The 19,399-nt window shown below is 31.3% G+C and overlaps 2 protein-coding genes across 4 annotated transcripts in view; both read left to right on the top strand.

Moving 5' to 3' along the window:
• Positions 1 to 3,023, top strand: part of LOC111699949 (N-acetylglucosaminyl-phosphatidylinositol de-N-acetylase) — a 6,944-nt gene extending 3,921 nt beyond the window's left edge. The window contains exons 5-7 of one of the 2 annotated variants that reach the window (XM_023470748.1): positions 680 to 811; positions 1,603 to 1,673; positions 2,810 to 3,023. In XM_023470748.1, coding sequence (XP_023326516.1) covers positions 680 to 811; positions 1,603 to 1,673; positions 2,810 to 2,879 — 273 coding nt within the window. In that variant the 3' untranslated portion in view covers positions 2,880 to 3,023. Of the gene's footprint in view, positions 1 to 679; positions 812 to 1,602; positions 1,674 to 1,771; positions 1,809 to 2,809 lie in introns of those variants that run through there. The other variant, XM_023470749.1, reaches the window with a different exon arrangement.
• A 3,299-nt stretch (positions 3,024 to 6,322) lies between these two features.
• Positions 6,323 to 18,696, top strand: LOC111699948 (putative methyltransferase DDB_G0268948). Of its 2 annotated transcripts, none has more exons than XM_023470746.1 (12): positions 6,323 to 6,485; positions 8,122 to 8,212; positions 9,301 to 9,387; positions 10,756 to 10,787; positions 10,862 to 10,899; positions 11,294 to 11,375; positions 11,598 to 11,640; positions 13,616 to 13,742; positions 15,563 to 15,655; positions 15,725 to 15,778; positions 16,549 to 16,619; positions 17,656 to 18,696. In XM_023470746.1, exons 1-12 carry the CDS (start codon positions 6,402 to 6,404, stop codon positions 17,787 to 17,789), a joined length of 936 nt encoding a protein of 311 aa, XP_023326514.1. In that variant the 5' UTR covers positions 6,323 to 6,401; the 3' UTR covers positions 17,790 to 18,696. The 2 variants fall into 2 exon arrangements, with proteins under 2 accessions (XP_023326514.1, XP_023326515.1); XM_023470747.1 differs by lacking the exon at positions 17,656 to 18,696 and adding an exon at positions 16,850 to 17,020 and having other exon boundaries at positions 6,330 to 6,485.
• The last annotated feature ends 703 nt before the right edge of the window (positions 18,697 to 19,399 follow it).

Raw genomic sequence — 19,399 nt, 5'->3', positions numbered from 1 at the left:
TACAGGCAAAAGCAGTCATTCAGGCAGTGTGCCTGAGGACTCAGGCAGTTAGTATTAAAGCCCGGTTTTAGGCCTAAAGGGAGGGCTTTGGGTATGTAAGAAAAGTCAGAAAATTTCAACAGCCTCAGACCAATACTTTTTGAGTTATGTAAAAAAAACTACAGGGGGGGGTCAAATTGACCCCCCCCCCAGCGGGAATAGGGTTAACTTGTTCTCTTCCAATAGATAGATATATAAAGAAGTTGGCAGATTTAAATCTATTAAATAATATCAAAATTATTGACATATTCAATATCTCAATCAATTGTAGAGATACAAAGAGCATTACAAAGCTTATAATATTACGTATTGTCTAGGTCATTTATTAAGTTGTAAATCAAAGACGATTTAAAGTCGTCTCTTAGTTTCATTAATTATTGGGACACCCTGTTTAATAACTTCGATAGATTTTTATTATTCTGTTTATAAGAATATAACACTTATTAAACAATAAGCTTTATTTTTCGTGCATTGTTGTCCTTATCTTCTCATAATATATTGTTTAATTTGCTTCATTGGATATATTTCTCACAGCCTGCATTCCAGCACCCCCCCCCCCCTTATTTCAACCAGTGCTCAGGATTTTTTTTTTATTTTTAGTTTGCTTGTTTTAGAATTCGGCTTATACTTGAAATTTTAGGATCAAGAAAGGTCTGTATACTGTTTAACCTCAGTTAATCTCATGAGAAAATACAGTTGGTTCGTTGATGTTCCAATGAGTTATCTTCTCTGCAATATTGTTTATCTTTCCAGCCCTTCACAATGGTTCCAGGTAAACCTTCCTAGCCCTTCATAGTGGTTCCAGGTAAACCTTCCTAACCCTTCACAGTGGTTCCAGGTTAAACTTCCTAGCCCTTCACAGTAGTTCCAGGTAAAACCTTCCTAGCCCTTCACAGTGGTTCCAGGTAAACCTTCCTAGCCCTTCACAGTGGTTCCAGGTAAACATTCCTAGCCCTTCACAGTGGTTCCAGGTAAACCTTCCTAGCCCTTCACAGTGGTTCCAGGTAAGCCTTCCTAGCCCTTCACAATGGTTCCAAGTAAGCCTTCCTAGCCCTTCACAGTGGTTCCAGGTAAACTTTCCTAGACCTTCACAATGGTTCCAGGTAGTGAGGTTATGCTTTAGTCCAGCCCTTCACAGTGGTTCCAGATAAACCTTTAATCCAGCCTTCACAGTGGTTCCAGGTAAACCATCCTATCCCTTCACAATGGTTCAAGGTACGGAGGTAATACTTTAGTCCAGCCCTTCACAGTGGTTCCAGATAAACCTTCAATCCAGCCCTTCACAGTGGTTCCAGGTAAATCCTCCTAGCCCTTCACAGGTAAACCTTTCCGGCCACTTACAGTGATTCCAGCTAACCCTTCAGATGATGTGTAAAATTGATAACCAAGCATAGATATTGTTTTAACAATCTAAACGTTTTTGAGTTACAGGCAAAAGACTTTTTCGTATTGGTTTGGAGCCGGTTTGGATCCAGTTTTAAGCTGATTCATGCTATATGACTTCAGTCTTATTAACAAGTTTAATAATAACTTATTTGTTTTATTATTTATTTATTTGTTTAGTTAAGACGAGCGATGAGCAAACATGAAAGTCAGCTAACTTGGTATAGACGATTATATATACTTTTCTCCAGGTTAGAAAATATTTTTTATTTGGAAAATTTCAAATTTTATTCAAAATTACCTGGAGGGCTGCTTTTCATGGACTATGTTTTGAAATTTTGATTTTTAGGTTCGATTTCAGTGCATTTTAATCAACGAGGTAAATGTATATAGAGTGATGATGTACGCTTATCCTTTACTAATTGTACAGGCCATGTACTTGACTTCCAAAGTTCAATCTGTATATTACAGTACCCGGGGGTGATTTCTGAAAATATTTAAATGGAGATTTATTTTCCATTTAACTTTTAAAATCCACTACTCGTTTATCCTATGCAGGATTACATTTTCACAGGAAGACGTACTATTACAGACTTTTACAGAGCAATATTTCATCGTTATTAAACGGTTCTGAGAAAACTGAGTAAAATTCAAGATACAAAACCTCCCCATACTCGTGTACTCCGAGAGCGTACTGCATATTTGATGTTTGTACTGTATCATTAGACCATAATCTCTTAATATCATTTATCAGTAATCTATACAAAGTGTACACTCAGGCTAATACACATGGACATGTAGCTAAGATCCAGCCCTTCTGATTTTAATGCAGACCCGGATGTTGGATCTGTTATGTAAATCAGTGCTTAGGATCCGGATCTACTGGATCCGCAACATTTTGGCTTCCAGGATCCGGATCCGCAAAAATAATTCGGATCTAAGGGGCAAAATATCAATCAAAAATCTTTTGCTCTCAAAACCCAAATCTCAACTATTATTCCTTATTCCGGAATGTTTAATCTAGTTTTAGCATAAAAATAGCGAGGAAGAAAAAGAAAAAAATTATTTTAAAAATTTATTTTATAAATCAGTAAATCTTAAAGAAATGTTCATGATCCAGAACTATTTTTTTCCAGTGCAGATCCAGGATCCGGATCTGCATGAAAATTAAATAGATTCTAAGCACTGCTGCAGAAGGATCAAGGAGATGATGTCCTTGATGCACTAGGGTTGATAGTCCTAAGCCTAAAAATTCTCCAAAAGAAATTCTATGCTAGAACAAAACTACGGATTGAATAATGCATTAACAAAATACATTGGTTCGAATCCGGATCCAGCTTATTATATTTCTTCTTTTAATATTATATTTTTTACTTTTTTATTTCAGGTACTTATTAGTGAACACCTTGGAGCCAATATCCAGACAACCCTCTGTCACGGACAAAAAGAGTTTTTAAAACCCCAAGATCAGACAAGATCTTAATGTCCGTTGTCTATGACAAGAAGAAGAATACCCAAGATCTATGATTAGCTAAATGTGAAGCTATCTCTGTCCAACTGACAATTATACTATGAATTGATTAAATATTGTTATTATTGTATCTAGAATTATTTACATCAATCATACTTAGAAGTCTAAAATTCTTTTCCTGATCTTCTTCGAGAATTTTTATAGTTTTGGTAGGATTAAATGTCACAATCACATATTTCACTAACTACACATGACGGGTCAAATTAGATTTGATTCAGAGACAACTGTGCAAAATAAGGGGGACTTTAAGAATCAAGATTTATGATGATCTTGGGAAAATATTAAGAATCGGAATAAAATGCAAGGTGTAGAAGTGTATATTTTCTTAAAATAATGAATTCTAATAAAAATAGTAATGTTGTGAAATTTAAAATACTACGGAAAATGAATTAGTTTTTTGAAGGATGAAAAGCATCAAATAGCAATTTTTTATCCAAAATATCAATTACTCCCACCTCGAATTTTATTCTAAAATCGGTTAAAAACTCTTAAAGAAAATATGTACCCTTGGATTTAAAAAAAAAATATCATAAAAAAGACCAATGTAAGCGGTAGTCGTCATTTACTCTATATTCAAACAGGTTGGTAGTATTTTAGTTGCATTTTGTCGTAGAACAATCAATCATTCGTCTAGTCTTCACTCTTCATAAACACTAACCGTTCATAATTATTCTTAAACATATCAAGCTTATCACAACAATATTAAGATGGAGCAGTAAAAAAATGGAAATTATAACGAAAAAAAAGGAATTGTAAAATTAATTTCAAGTAACTCGGCCGGTTAGTAGCGATAACTTTCATTTTCAAGTAAATTATTAATGTTAATCATTAAGAAATGGTATCAAACCTCCGATTCTTTGGCTTAAACTCGAATAATCCTTATACCTTTGTTCAAACCTTTGATATTTCAATTTTTTTTTCTTCAGGAGAATTCATAGTTTTAATTATTAAATGTGTACCACCAAAAAATTGAGAATTCAGATTAACCACCAACAATGTTAATGAAATCATACTTAGCTAAAATAGGAAGAATAAAAACATATTAATCTTATGATAAATTCTATACTTCTACTTCAATACAAAATATTAAAATATGGAAACTATTCTTATTTTGTTGACTGCGCTGCAATTTTACTTAATATTTATCTTATGATAATAACTAAGGACTTTGAAGTTATAAGATGCAAAGATTGCGTGATACTTTAATTAATATTCAAAATAATTTATGCAACTAAACTGAAACCTTAAAATTTATTAGATATTGTCAACATTAGGCTTCTCATATTCAATCTTAATAACATTGTAATAATATTTTGTGTTGTAAAATTCAAAATTAATGGAAGTGTTTCTAAAATCATTCTCAGGTCTCAGTCTTGCATTGCTCCTATGACATTTTTAAATGCGGGTAGAGGGATCTTGTCCCTAGTTCCCCAGGAAAAACTTAAAAAATTAATTTGAAACAACTTGTTAAATAGGAGCAGTTGGTTTACTTCAGCTGAAAACTTTAGAATGAGATATCCTTAATCCCAATCACTTAATCTGAGTATCCAATGGAAACTCTTATGATTTTCTTCTGAAACCGTTCTTTTTTTGGATGACATGAAGTAGAGAAAAATCAAAAACCGGGGTTTTTTTTTTGATTTAGAGAGTCCCTCCCGTTTCTGTCTGTTAATCTTAAATGGTACGCAAAATTCCAAATTTATCGGCTTCATATATACGGCTCTGATTGGTTGAATTTTATACACTTTTTCGGATACAAGCTAACAAGATTAGGTTAGTCTCGATATTAAGAAAAAGAGAGGATCAAGCATTAATCTAAAGTTTTCATCTCAAATCTTTTAATGTTGTGTTTATGTTCACCCTCTTTTATTTGAATGTAAACTAGTTGTTGATCATAATATTGTTTTATCTAAGAATTGCATATGTTTTACACACTGCACCCAAACTTAATACAAGTTAGCCTGGGGAATGGGGAGGGAACCCTGAAAGTCTCAGCCATGATCCCTTGAAAACTCAGGGTTGGGCGAGTGTTCATGTCAACCTCATTTCCTCAAAACTAAGAATTGCTTCCCTTTCTTGTTTTCAAAATATTATCCATAAAACTATTCCCGTTTCTGACACGGAGAAAATGTGGGAAATCTGCTGTTTATTATTTTGTTGAGTTTCAGTCTAAACCAGTTTTATCTTGTTATGAGTTTTCAACACTGTTTAGTTCACTAAGATCCTGTTAATAATAAAAACTTGTTTGTTATCATTGATAAAGGGTTGTAATGTACACTGTACACTGTTATGAAGCTAAATAAACAATTGTTAATAATTTACAACTTATTAATTTTATTGTAATATATACAGTGAAACCCTTAATAACGAATACATCGGAAGAATTTATCAAATGTCGTCTTGACAATTTTTTAATGAGTTATATTATATTACGTAAATTTCAGTATTTGTGAAAATAAATAAATAGCCATGAATATGCGGGAACAGTTTTAAAGAGTTCCATATAATCATTTAATAAAAAAAAGTAAATATCTGCAACATTCCATTATCAGAAAGTGAAGAATACGACATTTGATTAATTCTTTCGATGTATTCTTTATTAAGGGTTTCACTGTATATTATTTTAAATGTTTATTTACAACCCCCCCCCCAAAAAAAAAAATACTTTAAATTTATATTAAACACATGAAGCACAAAAGCTCATTCATAGGGAAGGTTTATTTTTATTTTTTAGTTAAACATTACTATAAGGAATATAAAATATAGTTATTTTAATTTCAAAACTACAAAAAATTAATGTTCTAGATTTAAATTTTCCAAAAGGAGTAAATCATCGATTTCAATCTCGTATTAAAATCTTTTCATATTTTTTTATTTCTTCAAAACCAGTAAATCCCAAATTAATACAAAATATTGTTATATAACTGTACAGAAAAACACACTTTTTTCGTTCAAAAAATTATGTAAAGTGGTCCAAAAGTATATTGGACTGAACCAATAATTTGTGTACCTTTGACATTCAAGATTTATCAAAACAAAAAGGATGTCAAATTGATTGCAAGATTTTTTCCATCAAACCATAAATCCAACAGTAAGAACCAGAATAGTCAATAACATGAGATTCAGTAATTAAGCTGCAGAAACAGACACATGTCATAAAAGTTACTAGTAAAACTATTGGCTTTGGAACTGCATCAAATACACTTATGAATATTTCAACGTCGTCTTTCTTTTCCCCAGTGTTATGGTTCTCACTGTAGTAGTGTATTTTGTTATAGATAAACTCTAATGTCTTAATATTTTAAATTAAAGTTTGAGAAAGCCACTAAAACAGAAATGCCAGAAATTAAGGTTATTGTGAACAGTGCACACTGTAGTGTGTCTGTGTACACTATAAACTCTGTCTGATAAACAGTGTTTTAATTCATTCAGTTTTATTTTAGTAAGAATGAAGCCTAGGGGAGGAATCAGTTTTATAAAACAGTTCCGTTGCTTTTTAGACATGACTTCAACTGCAGCTTCACTGTTTCAGGTTTAATAATAATTATCCGGCATTACAGAAAAGTTAATTTAAAAAAAACATGCATGAATTTGGGGGAGATGATTTTGGGGGTAGGGGAGGGGGGGGGGAATAAAAATTGAGACTTCAGAAGGCAACTATTTTTCATTCTGTTTGACATTTTACCCCAAAAATCATCTGTTTTCTCTTAAAATCATTCATTTCCCATGAGTTCTGCGAAAAATAAACCTAACATAACATCTGGGGGGAGAATAGTTTTCTGAGGGGGGGGGGATATTTTTCTAAAGATATATCCCCCTGTGGGACAATCTGATTGAGATAAATTATCACTAACTAAGTGATAATCCCTTAAAAACTAGATTTCCAAAGGGAGACAATCCCTTTATGCAAAACAACGTAATGATACATGGAGTTCCTCGGTTTAAACAAATAAAACTTAAATGGGGCAATTTCTTTCAAACCAATAGTGGGTTAGATCCCTTTTTACCAAATAAACTGATAATTTTAAAGAAACAATCAAGTGGTACCAAAAAAACTTTGTCCTTGTAAAGAAAATTATTTATTAGGTCACACTCACAATCCCTGTATATCAAAAGAATATAAGAAACAGGTTTTTTTAGTTGGAGGCACCCCCTGTAAGCTAGTAAAAACCCAACATTAAAGAGAGACACCCCCTGGTTAGCTAGTAAAAACCCAACATTAAATGGAGAGATCTACTATTAGCTAGTAAAAACCTATTATTAAATGGAGACACCCCCTGTTAGCTATAGTAAAAACCTATCATTAAATGGAGACACCCCCTGTTAGCTAGTAAAAACCTATCATTTAATGGAGACATCTCCTGTTAGCTAGTAAAAACCTATCATTAAATGGAGACATCTCCTGTTAGCTAGTGAAAACCAATCATGAAAGGAAGACACCCCCTGTTAGGTACAGTGAAACCCTTAATAACGAATACATCGGAAGAATTTATCAAATGTCGTCTTGACAATTTTTCAATGAGTTTTATACTATATTTCGTAAATTTCAGTATTTGCGATAATAAATAAATAGCCATGAATATGCGGGAACAGTTTTAAAGAGTTCAATATGATCATTTAGTTAAAAAACTAAATATCTGCAACATTTCATTATCTAGAAAGTGAAGAATACGACATTTGATGAATTCTTTCGATGTATTCGTTATTAAGGGTTTCACTGTAGTAAAACCATATCATTAAATGGAGACATCTCCTGTTAGATAGGAAAACCCAATCATTAAAGGAAGACACCCCCTGTTAGGTAGTACACACCTATCATTAAAGGAACAAACAAAACCTATCATCCGAGGGAAACAATCCTTTGTTCAAATTCTAGCATTGTTAATTCATGTGGCCCTCCATTTAAAGAGGACCAGAACCAGACCAGATTCACAACAGTACTCCTTCATCCTTATCTTATTATTAATGTGGAAGATATTGTCGTTTTTCTTTCTTGAAAAGTGTCTAATTCTCAGAATTTCATCCATTGTTTCTGTAACGAGAAATACTCAAGTTAAGGAATTGATTCTTTGCCACAAATTCTAGTTTTCCAATTCAGTTATCTTTGCAACCTGGTGATTTAAAACTTATTTCAACCTTAAATGAGTAAAACAAATTTATTTTTGAAGGGATCTGAGCACAGTGCCCTGTACGCTAAATTCCGTCCTGTTGCACCAATCTCTTTAGTTCAAGATATAATAAAGTATCATGGAACTGCAGGTAAAATTAATTCCTGAAAAAATAGGTTTAGTGCAGTGGTCGGCGTTTATATCAATACAATGAAGATGAAAATTCTAGTTAAATTTTCATTTCTAGCTGTTTATTGATAGCGTCTCTAATAATCTACTACATAATGATGATATTTTTACTAACTCTCAAAATTATCAGCTAAATCATGAATACTTGATATTTTTAGTTTTTCTTCTTTTTTATTTACAATTTTTTTTTAGCTTTTTTGATGCTTGAATATTAGTTGGAATTAAATAGATTCAAAATATGACAGACAAATTTGTAAATTTAGAAGACGACATTCAGAAAACGTTGCTGAAAAGAATAATAAACAGATTGTCCCACGAAAAATGGCAGCGGCAAGACAACTTGAATGTCGTCTTTGATTTTTATATAATTTGCTGCATTTATTTGTCAACCTAATTCTAGAAGTAAAATTTTAGAGATAGTAATCACAAATACCTCTAGTCCTGAAATTTCTAAAATGTGGTCTGCCTTTTTTGTGCTCTCGATATTACCCGAGATATGAAGAATTTCGTTCAGATTTCGACAATTTATTAAAATGCTTTTTAAAACGAAAAATTTACATAAAAATTATAATTTTAATAAAGTTTTAAAGAAGTAATACATTACATAAAATGTTTTTATTAAGAAAGTTTTAAAAAAGCATTATGAATTCTTTTTTACATAAAAACGTTACTTATGATAAAGTTTTGAAAAACCGTTGATTTACGTTAAATGATTTTTATTATAGTTTTGAGGAAGAAAAATTATTATTTCTAGATATATGAATTGTTTAAAGAATAAACTGCAAACATGTGTTGATGTTGGATGTGGATCAGGACAGTTTACTCAGCTTCTTATACCATTTTCTAGATATATGAATTGTTTAGAGAATAAACTGCAAACATGTGTTGATGTTGGGTGTGGATCAGGACAGTTTACTCAGCTTCTCATACCATTTTCTAGATAAATGAATTGTTTAGAGAATAAACTGCAAACATGTGTTGATGTTGGGTGTGGATCAGGACAGTTTACTCAGCTTCTTATACCATTTTCTAGATAAATGAATTGTTTAGAGAATAAACTGCAAACATGTGTTGATGTTGGATGTGGATCAGGACAGTTTACTCAGCTTCTTATACCATTTTCTCATCATATTATAGGTTAGTACAAATATTAATATCTATCTATATAATAAAACAAAACATTCGTGTATATGTTCCCTACAGCCGGCCAAACGGATGGACAGAATGGGCTGACATTTTTTGAGGGAACCCAGGAGTATCCCGGGGGTAACAAAGGATAAAAAAAAGATTTTTTAAAAATTTATTAAATTTTTTTTTATTCCAAGGGCACTTCAGCTAGTCGATATAATAAAACAAGAATTCATATATATATGTTGCTAATAGCTGGCCAAACAGCTTGACCGATTGGGCTGAAATTTTTTTGGACACTCATGGCTGGCCGGGGGTGTTTAAAAGCTAAAAAAAATTTCTCACAATTAAAAAGAAAATTTGACAATTTTTTCACGGGCATCGTCGGGCCCTTTAGCTAGATATATTTTAAGTTAAAATTATAGGGCATACACAAATATGTAGATAAATTATTCCACGAATCAATTTCAATTTAATGATAGGAAAATACTGAATTCATCAAGGTCACCATAAATAAATTATATAAATTATAGATAATAGTAGATCACTGATTTATAGATAATTTATATAATACAGTAATAAACAAAAAACTCTAAAATATGAAGACGACTTTACAGCAGAGTTATTGAGGTTGTTACGAAGCAAATAGTTTTACTAGACACTTATTAAATCTTTAATGAAGTGAAATGGGTCTGTTTTCACTGCACAATTGCTCTATTTTATGCTCACTGTATATATAATTTTTAGAATTATTTTCATATTTTTTAAAATAAATCATTGGTCAGAAAATAACAATTGATTCATAAGCCATTGATAAATCTATCTGCATATCATATGTCAGCATTAAATTTATAGGTTATATGTAGTCACTTAAAATTTAGATAAATGCTATAGGCCAATATAACATAAATATAATTGCTTTAGGCCTAACACGAAGTTTTTGAAAAAATGTCTGAAAAATGCGGGGAAAATCAGGGGAAAATTATTTTTCCCCCACTTTGATTTTTGATTCAAAAACTAAATCACAATTCAGGCCTGCATGCAAAAAATCAGAGAGAAATCTCTAGTAAAAAAGTCGGAAGGCTGCTTTGACCTTTAGGAGGGGGGAAATGCGGGAAAGGGGTGGGAAATCGTATAAGGAGAGGGGGAAATGCGATTCCAGAATTGAGTTTCCCGACCCAATTTTGATGACTTTAGACACCCCACATGGACCTAACACGAAGTTTTTGAAAAAATGTCTGAAAAATGCGGGAAAAATCAGGGGAAAACTTATTTTTCCCCAAGTTTGATTTTTGATTCAAAAACTAAATCACAATTCAGGTCTGCATGCAAAAAATCAGAGAGAAATCTCTAAAAACATTTTATCGGATATTTCAGGACAGGATATCAGCCCAACTCAAATAAAAGAGGTCATTTTTTTAAATCATTATAAATCAAATCAATAAATAAAAAGTGTATTTAAATGCTTATTTTTACATTTCAGGCTAAAGAGATTTTCTGTGATTCCAACATAGAGTTTAGGTCAAGCACAATTCATATCATTTTCATTTTCATTTTGTAACCAATTTTTAAGTCATAGTTCATATTTTCCGACAGTAAAAAAAAAGATTTAAATATGCATGCCGACATTTTTTATCCCCCCCCCCTTGCAATTAAAATTTTTACATGGAACTTCGTCATTTTTATGCCAAAACCATGACCAGCTGAGGTGTTAAAGGGGGAAAAATTATCTATTCTTAACAATTAAAATGAGAAGAAGGTGCCTGCTCTCTTTTCTTTCACTCCTAATTTCCCTTCAGTTTTCCATAGAGGGGGTGTCCCCTAAATTTTCCAGTGGGGCGTCCCTCCCCCCCTTAAGCCGCCTCTGAAACCATGAAATTTCTAATTTTTTAAACAATGAATTTTCAATCCTAAGAGTTGGATCTGCAGAAAGCATTGATATTCCTGATTCTAGTGTTGACCTAGTCACCATTTCTCAAGCTCTTCATTGGGTTCAGGTCAGGGGTATATATTCTCAAAAAAATAATGCCCCCTCTCAAAAAATTGTCATCACTTTTATTTTTCTAGTTGTTTTATCTGAATTTAATTTCATTCTCGATCATAAATAATAGGAGTTTGAAGTATCCAACCATTTTGTTTGGCATCGCAACACCTTCCTGATAAAAATGATTTGACGACAAGCAACAAAGAATATTTGAAGCCATGATTTGTTTGTTTAGGTTGAAGAATTTTACAAAGAAGTTGACCGTATTTTAGTCCCAGGAACCAGATATATTAACCTCATTGTTTCCTTTTTTCTTATTTATCAATTTAGATTTTTTGTAAAAATAAGATTCAAGCGCCATCTTCGATTTATTCGACAAATTTCGAGGATTTACTATTTTTTGTGGACTTTGAAATATTGAAATTTTGTTAAGGCAAATTTTTAAATTTTTTAATTCTAATTTTTAAATTCTACCATTCTATGAACCTTCCCTGCAGGGTTCATGTGAGTGAGGTCCCACAAAAAAATTTGGCTGGATCGGTTCAGCCGTTTTGACGTTTGATACAAACAAACAAACAGACCAGCATCTATATATAAATTTGGCTTGTCTGCCTGTTTGTTTGTTTGTCTGTCTGTTTGTTTGTATCCAATAAACGTCAAAACGGCTGAACCGATCGGGCCCAAATTTTTTGGTGAACGTATAAAATGCCTTTTTTTACTAAAAAATAGGTGAATTTTTTATTAACATAGGTATGTATGGTAGTTAGCAGATACTTTTCTTATAAAAGTATAAGATTTTTTTTGTAAAATCTTATACTTTTTGTAAAATCATGATAAAAAAAAATATATTTAGCAAGAAATTCAACTTTAAAAATCTTTAAATTGCCTCTTTTTTTTCTTTAAGACTTGCTTAAGTTTTTTGTCTTGGAAGTGACGGTAGTTAGAAAATAAAAAAAAATAATAACTGTTGAAATTAAGATTTTGAAAAGTCAGTGGTAGTGAGGGTAGTTTTTGATTTAAATAAAATTCTTGAATAAATGTTGATAAAAAGTTTCAACTTGTCGGTGGTAGTGAGGGCAGTTAAAAATAAAAATAAAATTTTGAAAAAAATGTTGATATATAGATTTTAAAAAGATTTTAGTGGGGAATTGAAATATTTTTTTTTATTTTAAACTGCCCTCACTACCACCGACAAGTTGAAACCTTTTTATCAATATTATTCAATAATTTATTTTTCAATTCCCCACTACCCTCACTACCTCCGACTTTTTAAAATCTATATATCAACATTTTTTCAAAATTTTTTTTTATTTTAAACTGCCCTCACTACCACCGACAAGTTGAAACTTTTTTATCAACATTTATTCAATAATTTTTTTTCAATTCCCCACTACCCTCACTACCACCGACAAGTTGAAACTTTTTTTTCAACATTTATTCAAGAATTTTTTTTCAATTCCCCACTACCCTGAGTTCTACCATTTATATACAAATCAATACACATCTTTATTTTTAAAATTTAAATTATTACTACTTTAACTACCTTCTTTTTACCTGACATGAAGCTAATGTGAAAAATAAGGCATTTTATACATACAGGAATTTTTGTGGGACATCTAGGGACCCCAGGGAAGGTTTATGAATGATTAAAATTTCAAATATTTGTCTCCATCAAAATTCGATCGTCAATAAATTTTTTTTAATTTTGAAAACCCGCGAATTTTTTTGTGAAAATCTGCGAATTATTTTTGTTTTGATATACGATGTACAGAAAGAGAATATGTTCACAATTAATTTATAAGATGGGCGCGAAGCGCCCTCTAAGGCTAGAAGTATATATATAGACTAGGCGTTTAGGACACTTCGCTCCCATCTTCTCTTTCAATTGTGAACATTTTCTCTTTTAATACATTGTAAAACAAAAACATAAAAAGTTTGCGGATTTTTGGAGAAAATGTCGTGGATTTTCAAAATTTAATGAAAATCGAATTTTGTTGAAGGCAAATTTTAGAAAAATGATCATCTATAACCTTTCCTGTCCGAAACTAAATTTGGGCTCGATCGGTTCAGCCGTTTTGACGTTTATGGGACACAAACAAACAGACAGGCAAAGTATGCATATAGATGTAAAATATAGAGAGAAATTATAGACATTTTACCAAGTTTATGAATATGAATATATTAAATAAGAAAATTTCTTTTTCTTTAAACCCAAAATCAGTTTTTAAATCTAAGTTGATATATTGGTGATAGGAGGAACTCTAGCTGTGGTAGGATACCAGTTTACCTGCCCCCATCAGACTTGGACCAACAATAGAACCTTGAAGGACGCCCTTCACACGGTTTATTCAGAAACTAAAGATTATTGGAGCTCTGAAAGGTATTTACATTGTTAAGCCTTGGTACCCTTGAAACCTAATTCGGATAAAAAAATGTAAAAGGTTTGTCTTACAAGTGTTTTTTCTCATAATTTCTACATTGTTTCTTATCAGCAAGAAATATGCGTAAGTTACTTTTCCAGAGAAACCATTTATGAAAATGAATCAAATAAAAAATGGAAATCTAAAAAGCTTTTAAGGGTACCATTGTAAATCAGACAGTGGCATCTTTACATATATTAAGGGTCACATGCAATTACGCATACAGTTTCTTTATTTGATCTAAAAGGTTTAACTTTTGGTTTGATAGCTCAGATAGCTTCGGCAAACTTAACACGATAGTTTAAGTATAAACTTTAGAATTAGAGTATTAAGCCATAACCGGGATTACCGTCGAAGTAGAAAAAACCGTCTAAGCGTTTAAGACTGCAGATTTACAGTGAGAACCAGAAAAGAAAACTGTGAAATAGTTAGACAACATTAAAGCAATGCTTAAGTTTAGTTGACATTGTTAGAAAGCAAATTAATTTTTTGTGAATATTTAAATCCTTTATAAAGTTAAATGGGTCTGTTTAAACGACACAATTGCTGTGTTTCATATTTATTGGAATATTTAGACTCATGACTTGAGTCTAAAAGTCGTCTTCTTATTCCATAGTTTTCTGGTTTTCACTGCAGTACACAGATTTTTTCTTGGGGGTAGGGATTTATAAATTGTATCTTGACTTTGCAACTTTTTAGAAGAATTGTAGACAATGAATACCATGATATCCCACAAGCCGATCCTAAAGATTTTTTAAAGAATGTTGGGATTAATAAATTGTATCTTTAACTATACATCTGTTTAGAAGACTTGTAGACAACGAATACCATGATATCCCACAAGCCGATCTTAAAGATTTGTTAATGAATTTGAATGTTGGGATTAATAAATTGTATCTTTAACTATACATCTGTTTAGAAGACTTGTAGACAACGAATACCATGATATCCCACAAGCCGATCTTAAAGATTTGTTAATGAATTTGAATGTTGGAATTAATAAATTGTATCTTTAACCATATATCTGTTTAGAAGGCTTGTAGACAACGAATACCATGATATCCCACAAGCCGATCTTAAAGATTTTTGAAGGAATGTTGGGATTGATAAATTGTATCTTTAACCATATATCTATTTAGAAGGCTTGTAGACAACGAATACCATGATATCCCACAAGCCGATCTTAAAGATTTTTTAAGGAATGTTGGAATTAATAAATTGTATCTTTAACTACACATCTGTTTAGAAGGCTTGTAGACAACGAATACCATATATCCCACAAGCCGATCTTAAAGATTTTTTTATAAAATGTTGGGATTAATATAGATTGTATCTTTCACTATGCAACTTTTTAGAAGGCTTGTAGACAACGAATACCATGATATCCTACAAGCTGATCTTAAAGATTTTTTAAAGAATGTTGGGATTAATAAATTGTATCTTTAACCATACATATGTTTAGAAGGCTTGTAGACAACGAATACCATGATATCCATACAAGCTGATCTTAAAGATTTTTTAAAGAATGTTGGGATTAATAAATTGTATCTCTATACATATGTTTAGAAGGCTTGTAGACAACGAATACCATGATATCCTACAAGCCGATCTGAAAGATTTTTTAAAGAATGTTGGGATTAAAAAATTGTATCTTTAACCATATATCTGTTTAGAAGGCTTGTAGACAACTAATACCATGATATCCCACAAGCCGATTTTAAAGATTTTTTAAAGAATGTTGGGATTAATAAATTGTATCTTTAACTATACATCTGTTTAGAAGGCTTGTAGACAACGAATACCATGATATCCCACAAGCTGATCTGAAAGATTATACCAGAAAAAACGAACATTTTACTTCAATGAACGGAAGGTATGCACTATGAATACATATACACATATTGAATGAAAATAAATCCAATATGTTTGATTCTTATTCTAGTTTAGCAGATTGGATTGGTTATATTTCTACATGGTCCGGATATCAAAGTTTAAGGTAAAGAGTCAAAATTAATAAAGAAATATCTATTTATGTCATTGTAATGGGTATTATTACAAAATCAAAATTTTGGTCGAAAAAACTAGAAAAATTTAAAATCATAGCAAAAATTTTTTCACATGCATGATATCCAATTCTATAACGTATATAGTTATATTCAGTTTTACTTAAATTATTTAAAAGCAGGTCGATAAAGTTACTTAATCAGCCTGTTGTTGGGTAATTAAGTAACTTTATCACCCTACAATGAGACAAATTAGGTATGAAATTTGAAATTTGAATAGCAGGGTGAAAAAGTTCCTTTTTTGCCATGTTGTTGGGCGATAAAGTCACTTAATCACCCTGCAAAGGGAAATATTATAGGTGTGATAAATTCCATCAAAATTGAATAAAAAATGTATGTTTTTAATTAACAACTCATAGAAACATAAACTAAAATAAATTGCACGTACGATTGAAATCTGACATGTTTTCAATGATAACTCATCTTTTGAATTTCTAATATGCAGCCGGATAAGTTTGTTGATCAAAACTAGAGGAGCTACGGGGTCACAAAGTCTTACCATTAATGTCATAAATTTAACCTTCTCTTCTTTTGTCTATTTAGCTGTGATTTAAGTTTAATAACATTACTCAATTATCTGTAATACTTCTAGCAAACTCGTGGATAAAGCTGTGTCATTTTCATCCCCTATCTTTGCTTTCATATAATTAGAAAATTAGGAGGGAATCAGTTTCTTTACTGTGTAAATAAACAATGTATAAAGGAAGAAAGAAGGAGACGAGGTCGCTGGCCAAGTCCTAAACAGATTTAAGCAGGACTGCCTTAATATCTTAGGTAAAAATCCATGGACCTCGGCTCTCGATTACTTGCAAAGAAAAACTCTTTTTTGAATGGTTTTGTTTTTTGTTTCAGCTGAAGTTATAGGAAACCCTTATTAGTTATTTTTATTTTATTCTTTGTTTTATTTGTCTTTATTGGAATAACACTTAGTTCAAGCATTTCGAAGAAAAAAATTAATATTAAAAATAAAATTGAAAAGTTTTTTAATAAAACTGTTTTTGTAGGAAAAGAGAATCAAAATCCTGCAGATATATCTCTGGATCTTAGAACTAGATTCTGGTTGATTATGTACAAGAAGTAGACAAGATTTTGGTTAATCATGTACAGGAAGTAACAAGATTCTGTTAATTAATGTACATGAAGTAAGACTCTGTTAAATTATATACCGGATGTAACACGATTCTGGTTGATTATGTACAGGAATTAACACGATTCTGGTTTATTATGCACAGGAATTAACACGATTCTGGTTGATTATGTACAGGAAGTAACAAGATTCTGGTTGTTAATGTACAGGAAACAGCAAGATTCTTGTTGATTATGTACAGGAAGTAACACGATTCTGGTTGATTATGTACAGGAAGTAAACAAGATTCTGGTTGATTATGTACAGGAAGGAACAAGATCATGGTTTATTATGTACAGGATGTAAACACGATTCTGGCTGATTATGTACAGGAAGGGACAAGATCATGGTTTATTATGTACAGGAAGTAACAAGATTCTGGTTGTTTATGTACAGGAAGCAGCATGATTCTGGTTGATTATGTACACGAAGTAAACAAGATTCTAGTTAGTTATATACAGGAAGTAACAAGGTTCTGGTTGATTATGTACAGGAAGTAAAAAAATTCTTGTTAATTATGTTCAGGAAGTAAAAAAGATTTTGGTTAATTATGTAGAAGAAAAAGAAGATTCTGGTTGATTATGTACAGGAAGTTAGATTCTTGTTGATTATGTACAGGAAGGAACAAGTTTCTAGTTGATTTTGTACACAGGAAGTAAAAAAGTAAAAGTTGATTATGTACAGGATGGAACAAGATTCTGGTTGATCATGTACAGGAAGGAACAAGATTCTGGTTGATTATGTACAGTAATTATGATTCCATGACTTTTACTTGCAAGACTTTTATCTGTATAACATTTTACTGCAAATTATGTTAGATTATTCGCACATGAAATTGGAACAGTTTTGCATATATTCTATTTATAACAGGAACAGTTTTGCCTATATTCTATTCATAACTGGAACAGTTTTGCATATATTCTATTTATAACTGGAACAGTTTTTCATATATTCCATTTATAACTGGAACAGTTTTGCATATATCCTGTTTATAACTGGAACAGTTTTTGCATATATTCTATTTATAACTGGAACAGTTTTGCATATATCCTGTTTATAACTGGAACAGTTTTGCATATATCCTGTTTACAGCTGAAACAGTTTTGCATATATCCTGTTTACAACTGAAACAGTTTTGCATATATCCTGTTTACAACTGAAACAGTTCTGCATATATCCTGTTTATAACTAAAACAGTTTTGCATATATTCTATTTATAACTGGAACAGTTTTTGCAAATATTCTATTTATAACTGTAACAGTTTTGCATATATTCTATTTATACCTGGAACAGTTTTGCATATATTCTTTTTATTACAGGAACAGTTTTGCATATATTCTATTTATAACTGGAACAGTTAAGCATATACTCTATTTATAACAGGAACAGTTTTGCATATTTTCTATTTATAACTGGAACAGTTTTTGCCTATACTCTATTTATAACAGGAATAGTTTTGCATATATTCTATTTATAACTGGAACAGTTTTGCATATATTCTATTTATAACTTATGATTTAAATGAAATTTTGTTTATTCTAAATTGTAATTTGAATATTTAGACAATCACGAGAATTATACTTACGAACAAATTAATTTTAGAAATAAATTCAATCCGAAAAAATTGAGTTCCTAATCAGCAAATACTGTTAAAAAAATTTTCTATTTCAATTCCAACGTTATATGATTATTTTGCTACGATTTTTTTGTATAAAGAAATATTATGAAAAAATGAGTATATGCGCATTTACATATATTTATTTATTTTCAAATATTTATTTCCAATAAAATGTAAATCTGTCATTTTCTTGTTCTGTTCCCATATTACAAGCTTATAACCTCTCTTGGGTCCTAAAATTTTTTGGGAAAAGCAGTTTTCTTTTGAAACATTTCTTTCTCCAAATCCTTGCTCTGACATCATGCTCTGTTTGCTGCTGCTACATGGGGAACCAGAAAACTGTGGAATAGGAAGACGACATTAAAGCAACACTAAAGGCTGTTACAAAGCAAACTGTTTTACTAGGAACTTAATCACTTATTATCCCTTATGGATCTGCTTACACTGCAGATTTGCTTTCTCTCATGTTTAAAGTTATACCTTGGGTCTAAAAGTCGTCTTCCTATTCCATAGTTATCTGCTTCTTCCTGTATTTTTGAAAATGAAATAGATTCAGTGCTATTTACTGCGCGCAGATTTAACATTTCGGTACCTGTTCCATGCGAACTGTTGACCAATTAAACATAATTTTTTCATTTTTTCTTTTTATATACTTTTGCCAGCGGATGCGTTTTAAATCAAGAAGCGGAAAAGAAAACCTCGTAAGTTTATAGATTGTCGAGTTATAGACCAAACCGTGATAAAATTCAAATCGATGAAACCAAGCTCATCTTGCCCTGGTAAGTCGAGGTTGACTACATGAATTATTA

The sequence above is a fragment of the Eurytemora carolleeae genome, unplaced genomic scaffold, assembly GCF_000591075.1.
Source record: "Eurytemora carolleeae unplaced genomic scaffold, Eaff_2.0 scaffold103, whole genome shotgun sequence".
Classification (NCBI taxonomy): Eukaryota; Metazoa; Arthropoda; class Copepoda; order Calanoida; family Temoridae; genus Eurytemora; species Eurytemora carolleeae.
This window is presented reverse-complemented; position numbering and strand designations above follow the sequence as displayed.

Coding starts and splice junctions, on each gene's coding strand:
- LOC111699948 (XM_023470746.1), top strand. CDS start 6,402: ATGAAGCCTAGGGGAGGAATCAGTTTTATAAAACAGTTCCGTTGCTTT. Junction 8,213..9,300: donor AAAGTATCATGGAACTGCAG/GTAAAATTAATT, acceptor TGAATTGTTTAG/AGAATAAACTGCAAACATGT. Junction 9,388..10,755: donor ATTTTCTCATCATATTATAG/GTTAGTACAAAT, acceptor CGGATATTTCAG/GACAGGATATCAGCCCAACT.